Here is a 24,167-nt window from a genome sequence, read left to right on the forward strand (position 1 = left end):
TTGCAGTACCACATACCTACTAAAATAATTAAATAGATGGTTTGTTGAGTTCGAAGCTTGGAAAAAATTGCGTTTAAAGTGTTGCAAAAGTTCATGCCACTTTGTAAATACCTATTGCAGTTCCATTTGATGGTCCTTTTCCATGTTCAAAAGTACTCTTGCAATGTTGTCTGAATTCTTCCACGGATTTAAGAAGGTGAGTGGATAACAGGTGTTAAGGAACCTTAACTGGGCCTTTTTAATACAACACTTTATTTTGGATTTGAAGCCAAAATGTCCAACCAAACTGTTTTTTTAAATCATAATGTATGCTAAATATCTACTTGGTCTGGATGAAGGTTATTTTTTTTGTTTGTTTTTAAATTTTTTTTTTTAAAGAACTTATTCGATTCTTGATGATTTTAGTGCGTTAATTTAATAATAATTACACGGAAAAATTGAGTATTGCTGATTTATTAAAATCTTGTTAAAAACGTGATTGCGGGGTATTTCCTAATAAAATATTAGAACATTCAGAATATATCGGAACACGTGTTAATGCAGCTGCGCGTATCATGATAAATATACTGATGAAAGGCGAAAATATTAGAATTTTTATAAATACGTGTTCCGGCATCCTCATAACCTCATGTTTTACTGATATTTTGTTAGGAAATCTGTCAATTCATTCGTTAAAGGCCTGCAGTCTCATTTTTAACAGGAATTCGAATAATTTGTACAGATTTTTAATAAGTTAGCAATATTTCATGTCATTAAGTTTTCTCCGTGTATTAATTAAAATAATATTTCCCAGAAATTATAAGCAAAAATTAAATAAAAAAAATAAAAAAAACTGTGTAATTATTACCTTACTAAACGAACTTAATTTTCTGCGCATGGTCTCACAGCATCTGGTTTATATCGATTGTTTACCGATCCGTGGGACGACGGTCTATTTATCAAATAAATCCAGTATGAAAATTACAAGTATTAACTGAAGTTGTAGGTACATAAAAGGATATGATTTCCAAAACCGCCGATCATTTCAAAATATCATTAGTTCTAGTTTTAACTATTTAAGAAATAAATTTGTACAGCGCCCTTGAGGTGATTTCTCACGAAAACGGCGCTATATAAATTAGCCAAACATTATTATTATTATCATAAATATATAATTTAGTCATCTGAAACGGCAAGAAGTATTAGACTGTATTTTCTGTACAATTTTTATTTTTAAGGCATCTACCTGAAGAGCTGATTTGTTATAACTTTGCAATGGAAATAAAAGAATTTAATTTGTCAACGCATCTCTAAAGATTTCCACTGGAAACTACGTTTTTCAATTTAAAATGCCGTTGAATTCCACGATAAATTTTAATTTTTTTTGTATAATTAATTCCTAAAAACAGAGCAATTCTATTTATCTCAAAAAGGAACGTTCGATTTGTTACCATGCACTGAATCAGTTTCAGTTTTCAGTCACGCAATTATTATTATCAAAATTAATATTTTTTATAGTTGAGATTTATTTGTCTTTTAAGAGAAGCGCCTCCACGACACAAGCCTCATACTTCCGTTATCCACAATCATTCACATTTAGAAATGCAATATTGGCCCTAAACCAGTCGGGCCATGTGGAGCAGTGGGTTAGCGCACTCGCTCACCCGAATTATAACGGGTTCGATCCCCGACACAACCACTTCATAATTAACTATAATTGCATTATTGCATTGAGTCGTGGTCAGTTGCACATTGTCATTGGTACACTACAGCTTGTGTCCTGAATTACTCGTTCATAGCGTTAGGCAGACTAAATACATAAATGTATCTAAAAACAAAAATCAACTCGCGAAAAACTTTTTTTTTAATATCAATATTAAAAAAAAAGTTTTACTGAGTATTGAACCTTCCTCCCCCGGTACAAGATTCAATGGCGCTAACAACTGAGCCAAATACCAATTTTGTAGGACCGACATTTATTTCGTATATTTACTGCTGTAATGTCGTCCAATTTCAGAGAAATGCATATATTTCGGCGTGTGTATTCGTGATTACCACCAAAAGTTGATTGAACGCATTGGCATCGACAATGCGTCTAAATGTCGAGTTTCAGCTCGATCGGATACCAGAAAGTAGGTTAATTTCCACTTTCAAGATTCCATTTCTTCCATACATTCATTCAACAAAACAAAAGTGAAATTCTAGTATGTAAAAAATTGTAGAAATACAAACATTTCTGGGTAATAAATAACCCAACAACAATCATATTTGAATTCCTCTTACTCCCATCATTATTGAGGGAAAATGTTGTTGGGCAATCATGAAGGAGCAAGCGTAGGAGTGAACCTACGACCAGACACCTGGGTATGCCTAATAACTGGTAAAATGAAGTTCTTTCTCCGACCACTCAGTTAGTTGCTCAAGGAACAACTACCCTTAAAATTATACCCTTCACAATTCGTATCCTGTCTCTTGTTGTTTTGGAAGATCGTGACTGCGATGCCGCCTAGGCAATCTTTCGTAAATGCAGTGAAAGATGTTCCCATTACGCCGTAATGTACGCCTTAAGAATTAAAATGACTTTAGTTATGTTTATTGGCAAAGTACCTATTGACGTTTTTTTGATAAACTTATGTTTATAAGACAAGGTTTTTATGCACAGCTCAAAGGATAATAAATTATTATAAGTGATAATTAGTCGCCTGCAATAACAATACAAATTGAAAATATCTGCCGGGAATTGAACCCGCACCTTCTGATGTCCGGTCAGACGCTCTGGACTACTGATCCACGTCGGCTTATTTCCAACCCGCCAAATAATTCAATCAACATGTACTTAAATATGTACTTCTATCAACAATTACTGCTTATTATATTTTTTCCACTTGTAAACAACCAACTTTATTTTTGTAGGAAAGGCTTTGTTAGTGCTAAATTCCCCACTAGATGGCGACAAGACATATTATGCTTACATTTGTTGGTGAAAGGTTTTGACTTGTCAAATATTATTATTTTTTTAATTATAAACTAATGTTTATAAGACAAGGTTTTTATGCATAGCACAAAGGATAATAAATTATTATAAGCAGTAATTAGTCGCCTGTAGCCGGCGGCACTTATTTTTACTCGGGAGATATTTTCAATTTGTATTGATATTACAGGCGACTATTATTGCTTATAATAATTTAAAGTATGAACAGTCACATATTTCTCAAACTTTCTCTCATCCTTCAACTCTCTTTCCCTCATTTACTACTTACCACAAACTTATACTAAATGCTGACTTTTAGTATCACCCTCATGAGAGACCACCATTACAAATTGGTGGATGAAATTGGTAAAACTGGTGATAAATTAGAGAGGCCTACGTCGAAAGCTGCACATCTCAAGACTTGATAAAATAATAAAACCTTACGAGAATTGCTTTGAATGGGTGAGTAGTCAAAATATATTTAGCTATATAGTCTAGACACCAGAAGGTTTGCAAATAAGTAGTATTTAAAACTTCGGAAAATAACCACCGTTTGGCTATAAATAATATGTTATTGCTTGCATTGCATTTAAAACTATAGCTTTCTACGATGTACCAACACAGTCGCCATTTAAATTCACATACCTGTGATAAAATTTCACCAATTTACACATTCCTTCTGTACAAATCTTGGCTGCCGAGGAATGTAGCCAATCTTTCACGTCGTTTTGAAGATTTTCAGCATCATCGTGGTGCTGAGCCTCAAACCGCTGAATGAACAGAACAATAGAAACATGTGAGTGAACAAATGGAAATCATCCACCGTCCCCCATACAGCCTGGTCTTTGCTCCATCTGATTCCCATATTATGCTCGCTCATATGAAGAAGTGGCTTGGGGCTTAGCACTTCGATGGTGATGAAGATCTTCCTGTGACATATTGACTAGCTTCTGAGTTTTATGAATACGAAAGGAATGACAAGTGCTTTAATTTAAATGGCTACTCTGTTGAGAAATAATGGAAAGCTGTAGTTTTCAGAGCCACGTAATAAAATACTGGTAGCTGTTTGGGTGTTTTCAATTTGGGAGGCGGGTTTATCGGGTGAGGTGTGTTCATGATGCGCCGCCCCACCAGCTGCGTGGCAGATCGGGAGAGGCTGCTTTGGGACCCTTTCACCTCTCCAAATGGTCTCTCTTGGCCCATCGCCTTACGCCACAGCGGGAGGGATAGATCATTCGTCCGTCACCACTGGACACGCTGATCCTTAGATTCCTACCAACACGTCAAACTTTTTCCTTCCCAGAACTTCCTCTCCTTCCTTTCCTTAAAAATACTCTCTACACAGCATCCTCAAAGATGACATAGGCCCTGGGGGAAATCATTTTACTCAGGACCTCATTTGTGAGGTTAATGTAAATAAAATAATAAATAAAAAAAACGTTGGTTACTTTCCGAACAGCCCTCGTATGAGAAGAAGAAAGGTAAAGCACGTACAAAACCATCATGATAATTACTCATCTGTTCACAAATGCGATGCGTACAGAATTAATAAGAATAACTAATTAATTAGATCAATTTTCCAATCTGGCCAGCTCGGAAGCGAAAGTTCTGAGAGTGTTGAGTACGAATAATATTGCATGCTCTCTGCTGACTATTAAATGCGAGATCTCGACAGATTAACGAGACTCCACTAATGCAGTTATAGAATGATCGCTTTACGTGCAAGTGTTTCATCATTATAATCTGTTTTGTACTCTCAAGATATAAGATTGTGCAAATCTGCATTTTAGCATACTTCGATAACTCAGTTCCAAAGTGTAACAACTCAAAAAATTGCAGTGTGAGAAAATGCTTAGAATTTTGGTAGCCACCAGTTCCAAAACGTAACAAGTGGTAATCCTAGGTTATTTATTATTATTATTTTTTGGAATTAAACTTTAAAAAATATTTACGGCCTTTATAATATAAAAATACTAAATCACGACAAAGCACTAAATCAGAAATATCGTAATTTATTTATTTATTAATTTTCGGGAAATCGACAGTTTACATTTAATCAGTTTGTACATAAGTATTATATAGCCAAAATAAACCAATTATGTATTTCTTCCTTGTGAGTTTACCTCTACTGAGAAGGCATAATATGGAATAAGTAAATTAAATTTGTAAGAAAGGAATTTATGAATTAAAAAAATAATTGATATAATATCGGGTGGATTCGATATTCCCTGATTTTTCCAAAGCTTTTGATATTGTTTTAATTTTGGAGACATATTCTTGTGTATAAACTAAGTCTTTTGGGCATTAAAGGAACCTTATTGATCTGGATCAACAGTTATCTTAGTAAAAGAAAGCTTTGTGTTAAAATAAATTCTGTAGAATCTTACATCTTCGAATCCATATGTGAAGTTTCCCAAGGATCTCACCTCGGACCAACTCTGTTTTTATTATTTATAAATGACATTGTTGGTGTATTTAAAGATGTACAAGTTCTGCTCTTCGCTGATGATTTGAAAATATATAGAATGATACGTACTATAGAGGATTGCCATATTTTGCAATCTAATTTGGATAAATTGTAAATTGTATCATTGGTGTGTGATCAACTAATTATTTCTTAATATTCAAAAGTGCTAAGTTATTCGTTTTCGTAAAATCCAAAGTCATGTTACTTATGAATACTCTTTAAATAATGTACTATTGACATCAGTCGCTCAGATCAGCGACTTGGGGGTTATATTTGATGAAAAGTTAACATTTAATCTGCATGTAAATGATATAACAAAGAAATTTATAAAAATGCTTGGTTTCATATGCAGAACAGCGAGTGGTTTCAAGTCACTTGAATGTTTGAAAACATTGTACACTTCTTTAGTAAGAAACCAGGTAGAGTATAATTCGCCTATTTGATCCCCATTGTATAAAACGCTTTCTGACAATATAGAAAGAGTACAGCACATATTTTTAAGATTTATTAACTTTAAACTGAATATTCCAATTCAAAATATTAACTATGTCCTTTTGATGAAACAACTTAACAATAACGCTGTCAGATAAGCGGATCATCTCTGAACTTGTAATATTAAATAAAATTATTAATAATTGCATTGACAACCCTGAAATTCTCACCAAAATAAAATTTTACGTACCGACCAGAAATTTGAGGCAAAGTTCTACCGTTTTCTTTGCCAATTTTAAAACCAACTATGAAGCTCATACACCTATAAATAGACTACATAATTTTGGCAATATATTTGGGAATATTTTAGACATGTTTAAATATACCGTATTAGTTATAAAACGATATATTTTTAATCACTTTACTTAGATGTATGAATTCACGACTCCGTAGTGAATACACTTTATTTTTATATTTCTATCTTTCTTGATACATATTTTGCTTTCCATAATCCACACTATTAAATTTAATTTACTTCATCATAAAACATTATTTATTGTACACTATATATAATTTTATTTATTTTATTTGTGTACAAAATTTTTTACAACATTACAGATATTTTATCTAACTAATTGTAAAAGTACCATTTTCACAGTGAGAATGTAGTGCCAAAAACCTTACAAACTCATTGAATTTTCCGAAGAATATGTCGAAATTTTTATCTAATATATTTAAATAGCGTATCGCTCTTCCCACGGGCGAATTCGGGTACAGATTTGTACGACTCAATCGGCAATATAATATGTTATGGTGACGTGCCCGAGAGTATAATATACTATATAGTACTATGTACCTAACACAACTGTATTACTTGTTTTTGTAAAAGCCCATTAGAGCGTATTCATTTTTGGGAAATCGACAGTTTACATTTAATCAGTTTGTACATAAGTATTATATAGTAAAATAAAACCAATTATGGATTTCCTCCTTGTGACTTTAACTGGGAGAGCATAATATGGAATAAGTTATTTAAATTTGTGAGAAAGAAAAATGAATTAAAAAAAATTATATAAAACAAAAGATTATATAAAACGAAAAATTTACAAAACAATACATTTATAGCCATGGAGAGAGGTGGTAGATTTCAAATCAAATAACAATTCATATACAGGGTGTATCGGCACTAACCCGACAAACTTTAACCAGCTATTCCTTAGCACATTTGGAGTAAAAAATGTTATGTACACTTTGCTGTCCGGTAACATTTTTTTTCTTTTAAAAACAAAAAATAAATAAAATTTCCACACTCCGCTACTGCCCACAGTATAGGGGTAAAATAATTGGCAACGCCGCGCTACTGTCATCTCTTTCACACATATTCTGTCTCAAGTCCCGTGTGGTTCCCGCCACCCCGTCTCGTATCAGTGGTCAGTGCTGTTTTGGGAGTTCGCATGTCATCAAGTTTCTAGTTTCGTTTTTGTTTTGTTATCTAAGTTTTTACTGTTGAAATATGCCCCTCAATTATCCACCTGCCGAGCAAGCAGATATTGTTTTTGTTTATGGATTTTGCAATGGAAATTCACGAGCAGCCGTAAGGGAGTATCGCATGAGGTTTCCTGGAAGACGCGTCCCACACCATGCTACCTTTGTCCAGGTTTGTACCCTATCAATTGTTTATTGAAACTATTTACATTCATTGATAATGCCAAAAAGCGCTTTTGAAATTTAAACTGGGAACATTAAAAACATAACAAGGGGCCACCAACTTTAAAAATGTAAATTGTACTTTAGGTGATTTGTGTTCAGTGGTCACTAAACGGCGTTTTAAAAAGTTAATTAATTTTAATCTCTAATAAATGCATCATTCACTGCAATTGAATTCACTCCCTTTCTCACCATGGGATTATTTAAATTACTTGAATTCAATTTCACCCCTGTGAATCCAAGATATCAACCGTACCTAGTTAAGAAAATTATAATTTAAAACACTTTGTTATACATTTTACTATAAAAAAATGAAATAAATGAAGAGAAAACGTAAGTTTTCTGATATGTGCCTAAAATAAGTGTTCTTTAAAAATAAAATGAGTGAAAAAGCCCGCGATTGTTTATTTGACATTATTACTGAGCTGAATAATAAAAGCAGTTGTTATTTGTTGTTTTGTTTCAGATGTATCAACAATTGCGTGACTGTGGCATCGGACGGATTGAAGGCGCCGGCGGAGGACACAACATCGTTCCTGTGGCAGTTGAGGAGAGAATCCTGAACTTAATTACCGAAGACCCCACGCTGTCCGTGCGTCGGGTCGCTCTGATGATAGGACACAGGGAACACATGGCGGTATGGAGAGTTCTGAAGAAGCACGGGCTCAAACCTTTTCACTATAGGCGCTGCCAAGGCCTCATGGAGAATGACCACTTTTCCAGAGTCGTGTACTGCAGAAGAATGCTGCATAATGTCATAAGAGATGCAGACTTCATGAAAAACATATTGTTTACCGACGAAGCACAGTTCACTAAAACAGGAGTGCTAAATGTGCACAACTTGCACCATTGGGCTGAACAAAACCCCAAGCTTGTTCGGGAGTCGTCGAGCCAGGACAGATTTTCCATCAACATGTGGGCAGGAATCCTGGGAAATCAAATACTCGGTCCAATCGAGTTGCCTCCCAGACTAAATGGACCGATGTATTTGGAGTTCTTACAAGTGCAACTGGGCGAGATTCTGGAAGATGTGAACCTCGAATTACTACGGAGAATGTGGTTCCAGCACGATGGAGCCCCACCACACTATTCGATTGCCGTGCGGAACTACTTGGATGTCGAGTTTCCTGGTCGTTGGATAGGCCGTGGAAGTCCGGCCATTGCTTGGCCACCAAGATCACCCGACCTGACCCCCCTGGATTACTACCTGTGGGGGGCTCTCAAGGAAAAAGTGTATGCTAAGCCAATAGCCTCAAGAGAGCAACTGCTCGAACGAGTGATGGAAGCCGCTGCAGAAATTAAAGCAAATCCTGCAAACTTAAATAATCAAAATATAACAAGACTACACGCTTGCATCGAAAATAATGGTAGTCACTTCGAACAAATGCTCCAATAAAAAAATTAACATAAACTACATGTCCGCATTTTCATTTATTATTTATTGGTAAAATTCTCACAATGTCATTCATTTACACATCAATATTACCTACATATCAATATTTAATAAAATCTGTAGAAGAGTATGCCCGTCGGCATTCAACAAGTTTTTCGACAAGTGTGTCGAAAAGCGTCTTCTCTCTTTCCTACACACTAAATATTAATGGTTAAAAATGAGACGACTGATGCTTGTAAGCGCGCCAATACGTAAAAACAACGAAACTCGAATAAGAATTGCCAGGTGGGTTTTTTAATCGCTTTAATCTGACTTTAAACAATAATTAAACACGTAAAAATTATTTAATATAATATTACAGTACAGTACTTTGAACCTTCGCAATAAATTTATTTGATTTTAAGTTTAGTTTGTAGAACTCCATTTCAATTTAGAGATTTTTTTTATTTTAACAGTCTTATTAAAAAATTTATAAAAACAGTGTGTTTATAAACAAGTTCTGCTAGTTGTAATTATTATTACGCGTGACAGCTGTTTCACCTTCTGACGGCATTATCAAACTTTGGTAAAGCCACTTACAGACGACGTAAGTGATAACTTTCTTTTTTTATTATTCTGGCTTTATTGATTTCCGAGTAAATTGTCGTAAATTATTATTTGCTAATCCCAATATTATTTGCTAATGCTAATAATTAAGTGAAATTTTAAACAATGCAATAATAGGATTATTGCATTGTTAATTTCACTTAATGTCGTTGGTATTTCCAACTGATGACTCAGGGGTTTATTTCCCTGAATAATTAAGTATTTTGGGGTCTAATTATTATGCATTTCATTACATCCGATAATTTAAACAATTTTTATGTTGAATTGGGGTAAGTTTTATGGCTAAGGGAAGGAGTGGAAGGTGAGGAAGTACCTGGATATTCAGATCTGGTCACCAAATACGGCTAGTCATTTCAAGCAACGTTTAAATTCTAAACCTGGATATTCAGATCTGGTCACCAAATACGGCTAGTCATTTCAAGCAACGTTTAAATTCTGAACCTGGATATTCAGATCTGGTCACCAAATACGGCTAGTCATTTCAAGTAACGTTTAAATTCTAAACCTGGATATTCAGATCTGGTCACCAAATACGGCTAGTCATTTCAAGCAACGTTTAAATTCTGAACCTGGATATTCAGATCTGGTCACCAAATACGGCTAGTCATTTCAAGCAACGTTTAAATTCTAAACCTGGATATTCAGATCTGGTCACCAAATACGGCTAGTCATTTCAAGCAACGTTTAAATTCTGAACCTGGATATTCAGATCTGGTCACCAAATACGGCTAGTCATTTCAAGCAACGTTTAAATTCTAAACCTGGATATTCAGATCTGGTCACCAAATACGGCTAGTCATTTCAAGCAACGTTTAAATTCTGAACCTGGATATTCAGATCTGGTCACCAAATACGGCTAGTCATTTCAAGCAACGTTTAAATTCTGAATTAATTAATCAATTACGAAAAAGCGTGGGGTTAAGAATATTTTTTTTAAATTATAGTTGTAATTTATTGTCGATTTTTTAAAAAAATTGCGATATTTTAAATAAAATTTAATAATTATTGTTTAAATAAATTAGCAATCTGGCAGCATTCATTTGCAGGTGGTCAATCCAATGCAGTCATGACGTTTGTGTGAGTGCTTTCCTTTGTCTCAGTGTGTTGCGCAGCAGTTTTATATGAACCGTTTTTTGATTCATCGGGATTGTTTTTAAAACTATACATTCTTTGTACCTTCAAATTAGTGGAAATAAACTTAAGTGTGTCAAGCTGCTCGTTATATTCCGGTAATTCTGGAAGGCTTTTAACATAAGCAATAATATTCATAAATCACATTCCGCGAAGTTGTAAATAACTAAATTTATTAAAAAATATACGTTGTAGGATAGCCTAGCAAGTAACATTTTGACAGAGCACTTACGGTGATTTAAAAAACAACGGCGCTGTTCAAATAATCCAATTATTATTATTGATAAGTACCTAAGTGAGGAAAATTGTTTTTAAAAGTGCTCAGAATTATTGGACTTCGATTATAAATTCAGGAAATCTACTAATTAGTTTCTTAGTTTCAAAATTAGACTATTTAATACGTGAAACGCGTAAGAGGTGAAACCAAAGCATTCCAGAGGTGAAACAATTTAGATACAAAAATAAAACTGATGTGTACAATACAAGAAGACAATCAGTGATTCGCATACGAAAAATGTGAATAATCATTATTGTTAAATAAAATATTTCTTTTCTGGTACTGGATTATGTAATACGGGCTTCGTTCGCAGCAACACGCGAGAGTTGCGATGTTGCTTTCAAATTTTGACAAAGGATAAAACAGTGGTGACATGTGGTGAAAATATGTTTAATTAATTTTTTATTAAAAAAAAACGTTACCGGACAGCAAAGTGCACATAACATTTTTTACTCCAAATGTGCTAAGGAATAGCTGGTTAAAGTTTGTCGGGTTAGTGCCGATACACCCTGTATAAACAATAAAGACATAAACATTATTCACAAACCATCAGCCCTACTTACTAGCGAATACCTGTTCTTCTTTTCTTTGTTGCCCATTCTAAACAATTAGTAACCTCTGGAAAAAAGATTTAAGGATTATATAGGTCGGTTTTTGTATTTATTTGTAGATGATGAACGTACCTACATGTTAGAAGTAACGACGCGCTCTGTCAAACTAATCATTTGATACGTTTTAAAAAAATCCGTGATGTCGAAATATATCAAAAAAGTTTAACTATCGTGTTAATCAAAAGCGATTTTATTAGTGACAGTGTTATCCACTAACTCCATTTTGATCTTGCCTAGTTAATCCAAAAAAGTTTATAACCTGTGTTTTTTTTTTCAAACTAACTACCACACCTATAAATCGACGGCATAATCTGGGTTATAAATTTGAGAATGTTGTCTATTTATTTTGGGATTCCGTATCAGTAATGAAACGAACTCTTCACAAACACTTGAATTATTGAAATATAAGAGAATGCCACTCCTTAATAAAAAACTCATTTTATTTTACCATAATTTATTAGATAAATTATTGTTACAATTAATATAACTGTATAATTAGAAATTTATGTAAAAGCACAGTAGGGCGTGAATAAATAAAACTAGGAATACGATTCTAGTGAAGGGGCACTCTCTAATATTCTGTGCCGCTGGTAGTCAGCCAGATGGCCAAGTGTTGCATAAAACGAGATTTATAGTAAAAAAGTCAACTTGGGCTAGAAATGATACATAATAACATAACGACTAGCCTTTAGTGTGATCTCTTTTCTCATGTGCCTACACATTTACGTATTTATTTTTTGTAAAATGAAACGTGCTCTCACGTCGAACTCACCTCGGTTACTGAAGATAAATAACTTGCGTTGTGATTTATATAATGCGGTGATACAAGGAACAATATCTTAGTATTAAAAAACTGTTTTTATTTATTTAAGCATTGTTTTAATGCTTTTCAAAATAATTTTATTTTCTCATCGTTTAGACAACATTGACGTGGTGATAATGTATTTATTTAAAATTCTTCTGCATTTAGAATTAAAGGATATAATCGAACTTAAAGCTATTTATAGAGGTTCTGTAAATATTTTTTTACGCAATTGTTTTAAACATTTTAAAGCGTTTTGTTTTCTCATTGTTTAGAAGAATAAATTATCTGTTCAAAACATAATATTATTTTCTTATAAACAATATAGAAATTTACAAAAAACTGCGTCAAAAACCGCAATTATGCTGCGCTTACGGTAACATCCCCTTAATGCAGGGCGCGGGAACTTAACAAACTTCAAATAAAAAGTATTGGGGATATCATTTTTATTTTTTTAAATACTTTTTTTAATTTTTTTTTAATAAGGTTGTTCCTACGCCGCACCCTGTATTATAGAAAAATAGTTGTATAATACTGTAAATATGAATAATATATTTTTTAGAAATCCTAGAATTTCATTAAAATCTACAAAAATTGTATGTAGAGTCAACGATTAAATCTTCCAATAATCTTGTTTCCTAATTATCTCAAATTTTGAGTTGTTACACTTTAAAACTGAGGTATCGACTTATAATATTGTATATTTATTATCTCGTATATGCAGTAAGCCTCGATGGCGAAGCAAAGGTTAACAGTGTATTTAAAATACACTAAAATCTCCTGAGAGCTCAGGCGTCATGAAATTTTCATCCCGGATTTCTAAATGCCATATTTTTTTTGCTAACTTCATTTCCATCATGAGCTACGGAGCTTTGAAATATCCATTTAACATCTGACAAAATATAAGACGAGGTGCCAAATTGGATATGATTTTAGATTATAAAGATCAATTGTATTAAGGCGATGCACTACGTCGTGTAATATTTTAAATAGAGCCGCTATCAATAATAACCCTTACCTAGATGGCGATAAGGTTTAAATTCCCGCTTAACAACATCCGCCTGTTTTCACTTATGCAAGAAAAAAACATGACCAACAAGTGCCTTTTATTTTATTTTTTGGATGTTCAGGCATAAATATTTATTTTTTTTCCGATCATTTTATAAATAACTTAATTTGCCACATTATACAATAAAATCATAACCGAATATGGGTTCGTAAGTAGGTGATTTTGAACTTTAAAGCAGTTTTCATAGGCCTATACATTATTTTTTCTGGGCTTATAAAAATACTCAATTATTTCAAAGGCCAAGATGTATTCTACTCGCAGTATTTAATTAAAGCATCTGAAACATTTCTAGGCGACCAAATTTTCAAACTAAAAACACATGATTTTGCATTACTACGTATGGCATTGCCTTAAGTTGGTTGTTTGTTTGCCTCTTTTCTATATAAAATACGTCGTATTTTTTGTTACGTATTTTTTAAAATTTATTCAATAAAAAATTGCATTTAAACTCTGGCATAGCCGGGAAGTTACAACTAGTTGTACTTAAATTTGATGTGTTGTATTTTGCAATATAACGTAGCATATTTCCAGTACAATATTGGCGTGTAACTTTGTTCGCAATCATTTATTAAACGGCCTCTAAAAGTATCTACCTACTATCACCCGAATAATTGTTTTCTTTCTTTTACAACAATTCATATTATTGTATGTACGCATCATCAAAAAAAAATATTTCTATTTTGCGTCTATGACTCCGGTTGAATGATCACTAGAACTCGGTTTTGATTTATAATAATTTTTATTATAATTAAGTGTTATTTTCAAAACCTTAAGTGAATTTGTAATAGTACAATAATGTATAAAATACGTAATAAAAATTATAATTTTACATGTATTTTAATCTTACTTTCATTTAGTCTTTATTTTTATTTCCACTTTCCTCCCAGGAACCCTCGCTACCATTTAAGCCAAATCCTAATTGGATGGTACCGAGATTTATTTATTATATTAACTGCTGTAAATGTTCATAATGTCATCCAATTTCATAGATATACGCATGTGATTGCAACCAAAAGTTGATAGAATGCATTCAGATCGACAACGAGTTTATCTATCTATATATAGAGTTATCTGCCGAGTTTCAGCTCTATAGGATATCGGGAAGTTGGTTAATTTCCACCTCCAATATTCCAGTTCATTAATTCACCCCTTTATTGATTCAATCAAGAAATTAAAATCGGAATTCAAATAGATGTATTTATTTTATATTTAATAAATACGTTTTTATTTTTTTCCCATTATTAATTTATTATTATGACTACCAAATGATTATGTTTATTTATTATTAATTTTCACTGTCAAATGTCAAGAGGTCAATAGCTTTGATAATAATATTACATTATTCTTCTTAGCAAGTAACTTACGTCAATCTTGAAGCTACAAAGTAAATAGTATCAGATCAAAAGATACTTTCAGTATGCTCTGTGGAAATTTCCAATCTTGTTGTATTAGTTTGTAAGAAACAAACACCTTATAATTGCTTAAATATAGGAGATTTATTTTACCTTGAAACTAATAAGTAAGTAAAGGGGAGTGGAAGAGGAATATAGGATAAGGATAGGAGATGCTCCCGATGAATTAATTCATGATCGTACGTGATACTTTGTTATTGCTAAGAAAGTCTGTCAACATTATGAAAATTTGCGTTATACGATATACCGCGAACATACACGAGGTATAACTGGAATTATTAATTAACATATAACGGGAATTTGGTACCTTTAATAACGTTGTTTAGGGATTTAGTTGTGTTTATTATAATAAAAAAATGTAAATCAACAAATACGTTTAATTCATTCATTATTTTAGTTGATGCAGTAGGAAAAAAATAGAACACTTGAACGCATTGGCCTTAAATAATAAAAATTAAAACTAGGACAAACATTCCCGGGTATGAATAACCTGACACTAATCGTTGTAAGCATAACATTGACATTTTTTCGGATTCACTGCCCAATTTCAAACGTGGCATCATGTCCATAATTTAAAGTATTCAATGCGCATACATACAGACACACACATACCTATATACTACACACGTCACCTGGTAATTTAGGAATAAACATACCACTTAGCAGACATTACAAGGAAACATATCATAGATACACAACATGAAGTATCTTATTCCTGTATATTGTTTCATCTCTGTTAATCATGTACTGTTTGTTTCTATAATATAAAATAAAAAAATAAATAGGCGGAAAATGTTATTTGGGCAATGATGATGGACTGAGCTACTCTACTAGCAAATAAATTGAATCCGAGACACGACGCCGACAAATAATATAACAATATTTCTTGTACATGTCGTCTGTGAGGTTAGGCTGACTAGATCTGGCTATACAGTTATTCCCAACTTATTTCTCTATCCTACGTCCTCCAGCCTCGCAAAATGCCGAAATAGATGGAAAAAAAATTGTTTGACTTGTTTACACAACAAACATAATGTTTGTTAGTATTGTTTACGTTGACCTCTTACTATAAATTGCTGTATAAGGATATTGTCGAAAATAGGGTTTATTTTTTGTTTTGTTTATAAGAACTTGGAAATCGATTGAAATAACTTTACCTAGTCCATTGAAAGGAAAGGTTTTTTCTCAAACCTATTTTTAAAAACAATTTAAAAAATGAAATATGCATTTTTCATACATTTTTCGTCATTGATCTCTTCCGTGCCGCTATATATCCATATGTTGCGGGTTTGAAACCCGGAGTTCGCAAATAAATTGTATTATTTAATCATTGACGAAGATAATATCCACAACTTTCCATGAAAATATGAAATCAGGCACAGGAAAAAAATATATAACTGTCGCAACTGGGACTCGAACCCAGACCCACTAGTCTTTCCGGGACTGGCACTTACCAATAAGGAATGAACCTGTCTATTAAAAAAACAAAATATATAAATATATTATATATATTACCTTCTAAATAAAATACTATTATTTTTTACAAAAAATGTGATTTAATGGTCAAATAATTTTTAAAGTTTGTACTTTTCAAAGACCGTCAACACGTTAAAAATCTAATGGGGTACGTGTGACGTCATGCATACCTTGTTTTTATCAGATAACTGTAAGATCAATCCCACTCGGGTCGGTATGAAATGAAAGAATCACAGTTTTTGTAAACCGCAGTAGTGACAGCAAAACTAGCGGTGATGTTCTGTCACAACCCGCCGACCAATCACAGGGCGTTTAAATCTCTTGCGGTTTTAGTCGTTTTTAAATGGCGATTTATTACTTATATGTATAATAATTATACATATTAAGACTTACATATTTAGAATAAGCGCTTGTTGATCTATATGAATATATGTTTTAAAGCCAAAATATTTTCTTTTGAGTTCTTTACTAAGCCGTTCGTTCATTAGTAGAGTGCTATTTCCTTCTTTACCCCCAGTCCACTCAATAAATAATACTCATTAGAAATGACTTACTACCTGTTGATTTTAGCTCATTTAGCACGCGCTCTGTCTCTCTAGCTGCCTGACATCGTATACCGTTATCCCATTTGAATTTTATAATGAATATGAAACTCAAAATTTTGTATTGGAAATTTGCGGCCTCGATTTGCCGGACTTTTCAATCACGAATCACTCCCACATCGCATTTTTTGTGTTCTTAATACCTGGGGATGCCATTTTCCACCTGACTATCGAACAGCTTTTTATATTTTTTTATGTTCATAGTATAAAAAAACGCTAAAAAAAGTATTTATTTATTTCTTAGCGTTATAAACAGTCTTTATACATGCATATATGACAGTGATAAGAGTATTTATTTCATTGACCAATAAAATAAAGACAAAACAAACCATAACAGAAAAATACACAACAACATACCTAATACAAACAATTCTGATAAAGTACATCTTTAAATGACGAAAAGTGTTTAATGATATATTTCCAAGGTTTTCATTTAATGTTTAATGGACATCGATAATACCTTTGAGGAAGTGATTTATTCAAATTCGAACTTACTAAAGGTAAAAGAGGAAATGTGATGATCTAATAATGAAAAATGAAAAATATAAAAAAATCATTGAAATATAAAGCTTTCGGTTGAACATATGGTATAAGATGCAGTGTCATTTTTTACGAATGCTGTGAATTTAGCTAGGTTCGTGTTAAACACATCGATGTTTGGGCATAATCTATTAAATGTGCTACAGCTTCTTCTTATAAATACAGTTTCAAGGTAATTTGTATTTCTTTTAGGAATATATCCAGAGATCGAGTAACTCTTTTTGGACATTTGAAATGAATATTTTGTAGTAAGTATGGGCTATCAATATAGTTATGAGGTATCTTATAAAGCATTAATAGGTCTCTGATATCACGGCGTTGTTAAAGAGATTTAAGGTTTGTTCTACTTATAAAGTAAATCTTTCTAGATTTACTTTATAAGTAGAACAACGAGGGTTCCACACTGTTGAAGCGTCCAAGCCAGCTGTAATTTTTTGACGGACTGTAATATTGTTGACATGACTGTAATTTTGCATCTGTGTGTAGTGTATTGGTCGAATGGCCGATATATAGCCGCTGATAACCCGCGAGTGGTCACTCGTCACAGCCTATCAGTATCATTTAACTCCTAGCATATCTCAATCGGCCACCGTGGAGCTACGCTGGCCGTACTGCAGAATTTTGCAGATAGCCGATTCATGACTGACAAACCTTTTAAATTTAACATCAGGGGTGCTCTAAGAAACCTTTATCACTATCTACCAAATTATTGTACAAAATATTACGATATCTAAGATAATCATAGCGTCGGGTTCCCAATCAAACGTCGCGGGTTCAATTGTTTTGCTAGGTAAGTCCCTACATCACAAGAGAATAGGAGGAATTCGTATTATTGTCGGGGGTAACCGACGTTGAAAAGCAAAAAGATCTTCATTTGAATGTAAGCGAATTTAATCGTAAATTACCATTTGATCGTAAACTATACATTATCTCATAAAATAACTGATCAGACGTAAATTATTTCAAATCTTTTCACTTTAATAACATGAAACACAGACACTATTATTTGCTTATTATTTGCCTACGATCATTTGAGAGTTACGATAATTAGATTATGATCATTTGATTATGGCCATTTGATTACGATCATTTGATTACGATAATTTGATTACGATCATTCGACTACGTTCTTATTGTTTACGATTATTTTACCTAGAACCATAATCGGGCTATTTGTAATCCGGAAATGTTTGTCTTTATTTTATACATATAAATTATAATAACTAATGGTTAATTTCTTTTAATGTATTTGCAAAAACTTTTTGACATTGACAGTAGCCGAGTTTAAATTAAGAATCATTTCAAGTTTGCAATTCGAATCTTCGCGCTCTGATTCGCTGAGGGCAAAAACCCGCAGGAAAAATGAGATATCTCAGATTTGTTAAAATTTCGATAATGATTACCAATTAGTTCAATGCAATTTATATAAATATATATTGTTATTAGAAGCTAGAGGTGTCAAGGTTGTCGTTCTGGATTGGTCATTTGGCGGCCGATCCAAATAACAGAAAACGCATAGTTTGTGAAAATCTACGACCAATAAATGAAATATTAAATTATTGTTATTAGGTATTTTGGTTGAATTTGTCCAAATAGTTAAAATATCAGAGAAACAATATGAATTAATTTTGAAGAATCGAAACGTTTCTTGACGTTGTATTATCCATGTTTGGTGAGCAGATCTTACTAGCGAGGTACTGCCAAATCCTCCTCTTCCACTTTCCCTTCCCCTCCCCACTTCTTTCAGCCTCACAACAAATCCTAATTGGGGGTTCCATAGTCCTACTGCCTCCGTGTAGTCAGGACTTTAGTGCTTTATCACATTTATAAATATTCCGTCAGTCGGATCATCTAAATATTATAAAATAACGTCGCTATCCGCTTGTGTCTGTTTGTGCGCTTAGTTCTTCCAAACTACTCCACGGATTTTGATAGGGTTTTCACTTTCATTTAGAGAATTCCTTTCGGAAGGTTTATGTACATAATACTTATATAATATATTTATAGAAAGTAGAGAAAAAGGAACTTTGGTAATTAAGTCGTAAAAAAATATTTTCTGGCGCTTACATTGCTAACGCCAGCTAAACCTTATGAGATACATCAAAATAATGTACTAAGTAATTGAACATCTTTAAAAGGCGTACCGAAAAGCCCGTCATGATATATGTCTATCTCCTAAGGATAACCCCCAGCAGTGCCACGTACACGCCAGCTAGTATACAATATGTAAGTAGATGTATTTATTTATTTATGCTGGGTTTTTACAGATGATTTCACTTACGTGAGAAAAGTCCAGCTATAAAAACTCAGTTAAGACTCAGATAGGTACATACAATTACAAAAATCTACTCAGACATGTGATACGTTAATTTGCATACATCTAAATAAAGTTTCAAAAACACAACAAATAAAAATTGTATAAAAGCTCACTCAAGTGACAAATAGTATGAAGAAAGGCTAGAGACACAAATGGAAACACGAAAGACACGAATAGAGACACAAATAACATTAGAACATTTTTCTTTTCATTGAATTCGTATAAATTATCGACGAAAATGTCTACTTCAGCACACTCTTCTTATAATATAGTCTGCACATTGGGTAAAAGGGCTAAAATAGGCGATATTATTTTTAAATGTATTCAGGTGAAACATGTTATGGCGTCTTCAACAATTGGAATTGGTAACATGTATTTAAATATTGCTAAGATTTAATGTAGTATCAAGATGACCTTTAATTATTCTGTGTAAACATATTAGATCAATCAATTGCCTTCTAATTTTAAGTGTATTAATCTTAATCTGTACGTATTCGTATGATCTAAGATGGTTATGTAGACCAAATTTGAAAGATGGCAGTCTTAGAATTTTTTGAACCGATTCTACAATGTTTTCATATTTACAGTAATGTGGTATTTTCTTTAGTCATTGGTCAAGTGCTTACGTATTCAAGTTTACTTGTAATTAAGCCATTGTAAAAGGTTAGCATTGATTGCGGATCTTTGAAAGGTTTACATATTCTGGGAATGAATCCCATCGTTTTATGTGAGTTGCACTTAATGTTTTTAATGTGTACATCAAATATGAATTTAGAATCAAGAGTGATTCCTAGATCTCTCATGGAAGACACTGTTTAAAGAATAGAATTATTAATGACATGGGAAATTCCTTTATAATTCTATTTCGAGTGATGTTTAAAGTGTACATTTTTTAAACATTTAAGTGCATGTCATTGACAGTACACCAGTTATTGAGTGTGTCAAGGTCATTCTGAAGCATTTGATGATCGAAAACAGATTTAAGTATGAATGCGAATGAATCAATAAGGGTGTGCGTGGTGCCAGTGCAGACGTGTGTTGAGCTATAATCTTTCTGCCTAAGCCGGTTAGAAACAAGACGATGGGTAATGTATGGTAATTTATCAGTTGTGTAAATTTAAAACATGTTTATAAGTAATCAATTTAATACATGTTTCTTTGCACTTTGCCAAATTTTGAATCCACGATTTATTGCAATTTGCCAACGTTCTTACTATTCTACCACAAAGCCACGAAAATCAATTTTTATAAAGAGCGTCTGTGGCGGGTGTGGATTTGATTTTTATGCAAATCTACAGTAGTTTTATTCTGAGATTGATAAAATTTTCCACACTTGCCCAGCAAGAAAGATGTCTGTCTGTCACTGTCTACATGAGATTTCGTAAAACCACCCTATCCCCTTTTCCTACCCCCTTAAAGCACAATTTTAATATTGGATGAAATTTTGCACACAAGTTGTTCAATTTGTCTTCGTTTGATTTCGAAAAACTCTGCGGAAAGTCCAGGCAACGCCGGGGACTTAATCTAGTCATAAATAATAATCAATTCATCTACACCAACTCCAATTTTTTCAAAAAAAATAGTCATAATTACTATGAATACGGCTCAAGTTTTATAATAAACATTATAAAACTTGAGCCGTACTTTTAATTTCACTTTTTGAAAGCGAATCTTCTCTTTGTTAGTGCTCTACGATAGGCAACACGTTGTGTTTAAGAAGAAAGTGAAATTATTATCATTTTGTTTTTTTTGACTTTGTGCATATGTTAAAACAGGATTGTATTAGGGTTGGGCATAATCTAAACATGAGAATCGAATTAATTGATTCCGATACGTACAAATAATCGAATAAAGTTTCGTATTAATCTTTCGGATACAAACGACAACCCGACAATATTGATTTACTATACGGATATAATGCCGATTTTACAATTTGATCAAAAATAGCTGCAGACAGGTTCGGGATGCGCAGTACACGAAGGATCGAGCACATTATTTAGTTTACCGAGCTCTCTATATCGTTGCTTTGTTTGTTTTTTTTTCTAAGAGAAAGGCAAACATTCTGAAGTCACGAATAACCTGACAAATTATTTGAATTCTTTCTACTTCCATCATTATAGCGCGAAAATGTTGTTTGTGCAATGATAAAGGATTTAGCTAACAGGGGATTGAACCCGTGAGGCCTGGTTGGTAACCCTAGAACTTGCCCGATTATTTTCAGGCCCAGTTGTTACGCAGAAATTCACGTGTGACAAAGTCATCGACATTCGAAAAGTCCCCGTCAAACGCTGATTGCAATAAACTGTACTTATTCTTTTTTGATGACAATTTTTTCAAAGTTTGAAACGGACTTAGGATCGGCATTTAACGGGGACCTTTTATCTGCCAAATAAACAAAATGGCCATTAGATGAAAATGTTAATGTTAATAATTAATATTATTATAAATGTTTTATTATCTTCCTTTTCGTAACAAATAGAGATACTGATATCCACATTGGGATCTCATTGGGACTTCATTTACATGTTATTAGAATTTATTATTATAGAGAATAGGTATATAAAGTAATGATCAATATATTATGAAATGTTTTTTTTTTCTGAAATAATTATATTAATTACATGGTGTTCATATTTTATGTAAGTTGAGTGGTTTCGGTTTCAGTCTGTATTTGTTGCCAGTTGCACTTTCTATTTCTGATCGCCCCGTGTTTTATTTGTTGCCAGTTGCACTTTCTATTTCTGATCGCCCCATGTTTTGTTTGAGATTTAAATGTTACAATATTGCTGTGAGTTTTAAATGAGAGTGGGATTTTGCTGTAGAGTTTAGTACCATATTATAGGCAGTTATTTGAATTTCTGTGAAAAAACTGGGCCTTAGAGTAGATACTTTGTATTGACCGTAAATACAAATTCTCGATGAAGTACATGTAGTTATTTTTGATCGCAGGCGGCCCTGTCTAAGGCAGTATCGTGTTAGGGGGAATGCGTGGCACCGCGCACCGTGGTCAGAAGTCCGTGAAAAACGCTTTTACTAGTGCTTATCCATACATTACCACCTCCCATCTGCAATTTTCTTCTCAGTTTCTACGTAACTAGAGTGGATTATAAATCTTTGCGTAAGATTAGATTGTAAACACGCATCTTTGAGAGATCTCATTGTTTTTAATAACAGACATCTACAGGTTTTATTTTCGTTACTAGCGCAGACCTAGTCACTTAGAAACTTGTAATTAACGGCACAACTGCCATTTACGGTTTTTTTTATGTGAATACCGCACAAGAGTCCCAACTGCTCCCAACCGTCTGGAGCCAGTGAGACTATACACGTTAGCTAGTTATAAATATAATATTACACGGTGTTTTTTACTATAGTTTAGTGATTTTGGCTTCAGTCTGTTGGTGTCAGTATATTTTCTATTTCTGATCTAATTATGTTATATATCCAGCTTTTTATTTGAAATTTAAATGTTATAATATTGTGGTGACTTTTGAATGAGAGTGAGATTTTATTGGTAGAGCTGTGGTATAGGAAGCTTTTTCGCCCAAATGTTGTATGTTTTAGTTGCCTATTGGATATGTTTTTGACCCTGTGATCTAGTGTTTCTAATATACGTGTTAGTTGAATTTGAGAACTTGAGGTGATGAATTTTGCACCGCAGGCGACCATTTTAGTCTTCATTAACATAGTTAAATATGATTTTGGAAAATATAATCCAATTCAACAAAATTTCTCAAAAAAAACACAATATTTATAATTTTAAAAAGAACCTTGTACGTTACTCTTTATTTGCAGGATATTATGACACTGAAGAAATGAGCCGATAGAAGTGTGTTGTGGGCGTGTCTGGTATACCCGAAGAATGTTCAAATTCGCTTTTAGCGAATTTGGTCAAATAAAAATATATCTGAAAAAACTTCAACATAATATTCAATTTCATTGGCCTGTCTGGGGCAATTTCATTGGCCTGTCTGGGGCCTAGGAGCTGAAAGCCCTTATGTAATTTGGCAACATCAATTTTTTTTCAATAATTTCAGATCGGCGTAGATCTGGCTTTAAAAAATCTGTTTAGTGACAGTGACGATTTGTTACTAGAATGGGTATCATACATGCTTTTTTAATATATATATATATTTTTTTTACATTGCATTTTTTTTATTTCCAGGTCGTTCAGATTTTGTGGGCGGTATCGATAATGAGGCCCTCGACTTCAGCCAGCTAGAGGCCTTCATCAACAGCGAGGCCGGGGGCGGCGGACCAGCAGCGGGCTACTTTGCGGCCACTCTTGGGCAGGCCGATCAGCAGCAGCATGTTCAACAGCAGCAAAGATCAACGCCAGGGTAACTGTCTACTTTTAATAATTTGACATCGCATC

At 33.2% G+C, this 24,167-nt stretch overlaps 1 protein-coding gene across 3 annotated transcripts in view; it reads left to right on the forward strand.

The window, feature by feature from the left end:
• LOC149410557 (uncharacterized) overlaps positions 1–24,167 on the forward strand; it is a 101,235-nt gene that overhangs the window by 48,503 nt on the left and 28,565 nt on the right. For all 3 annotated transcript variants that reach the window (XM_089648399.1, XM_089648401.1, XM_089648400.1), the window contains exon 2: positions 23,958–24,132. In XM_089648399.1, the coding sequence (XP_089504525.1) occupies positions 23,958–24,132 (175 nt within the window). The remainder of the gene's footprint in view (positions 1–23,957; positions 24,133–24,167) is intronic.

This window comes from Hesperophylax consimilis, chromosome 27, assembly GCF_061612785.1.
Source record: "Hesperophylax consimilis isolate HC1 chromosome 27, BYU_Hcon_1.0, whole genome shotgun sequence".
Lineage (NCBI taxonomy): Eukaryota > Metazoa > Arthropoda > Insecta > Trichoptera > Limnephilidae > Hesperophylax > Hesperophylax consimilis.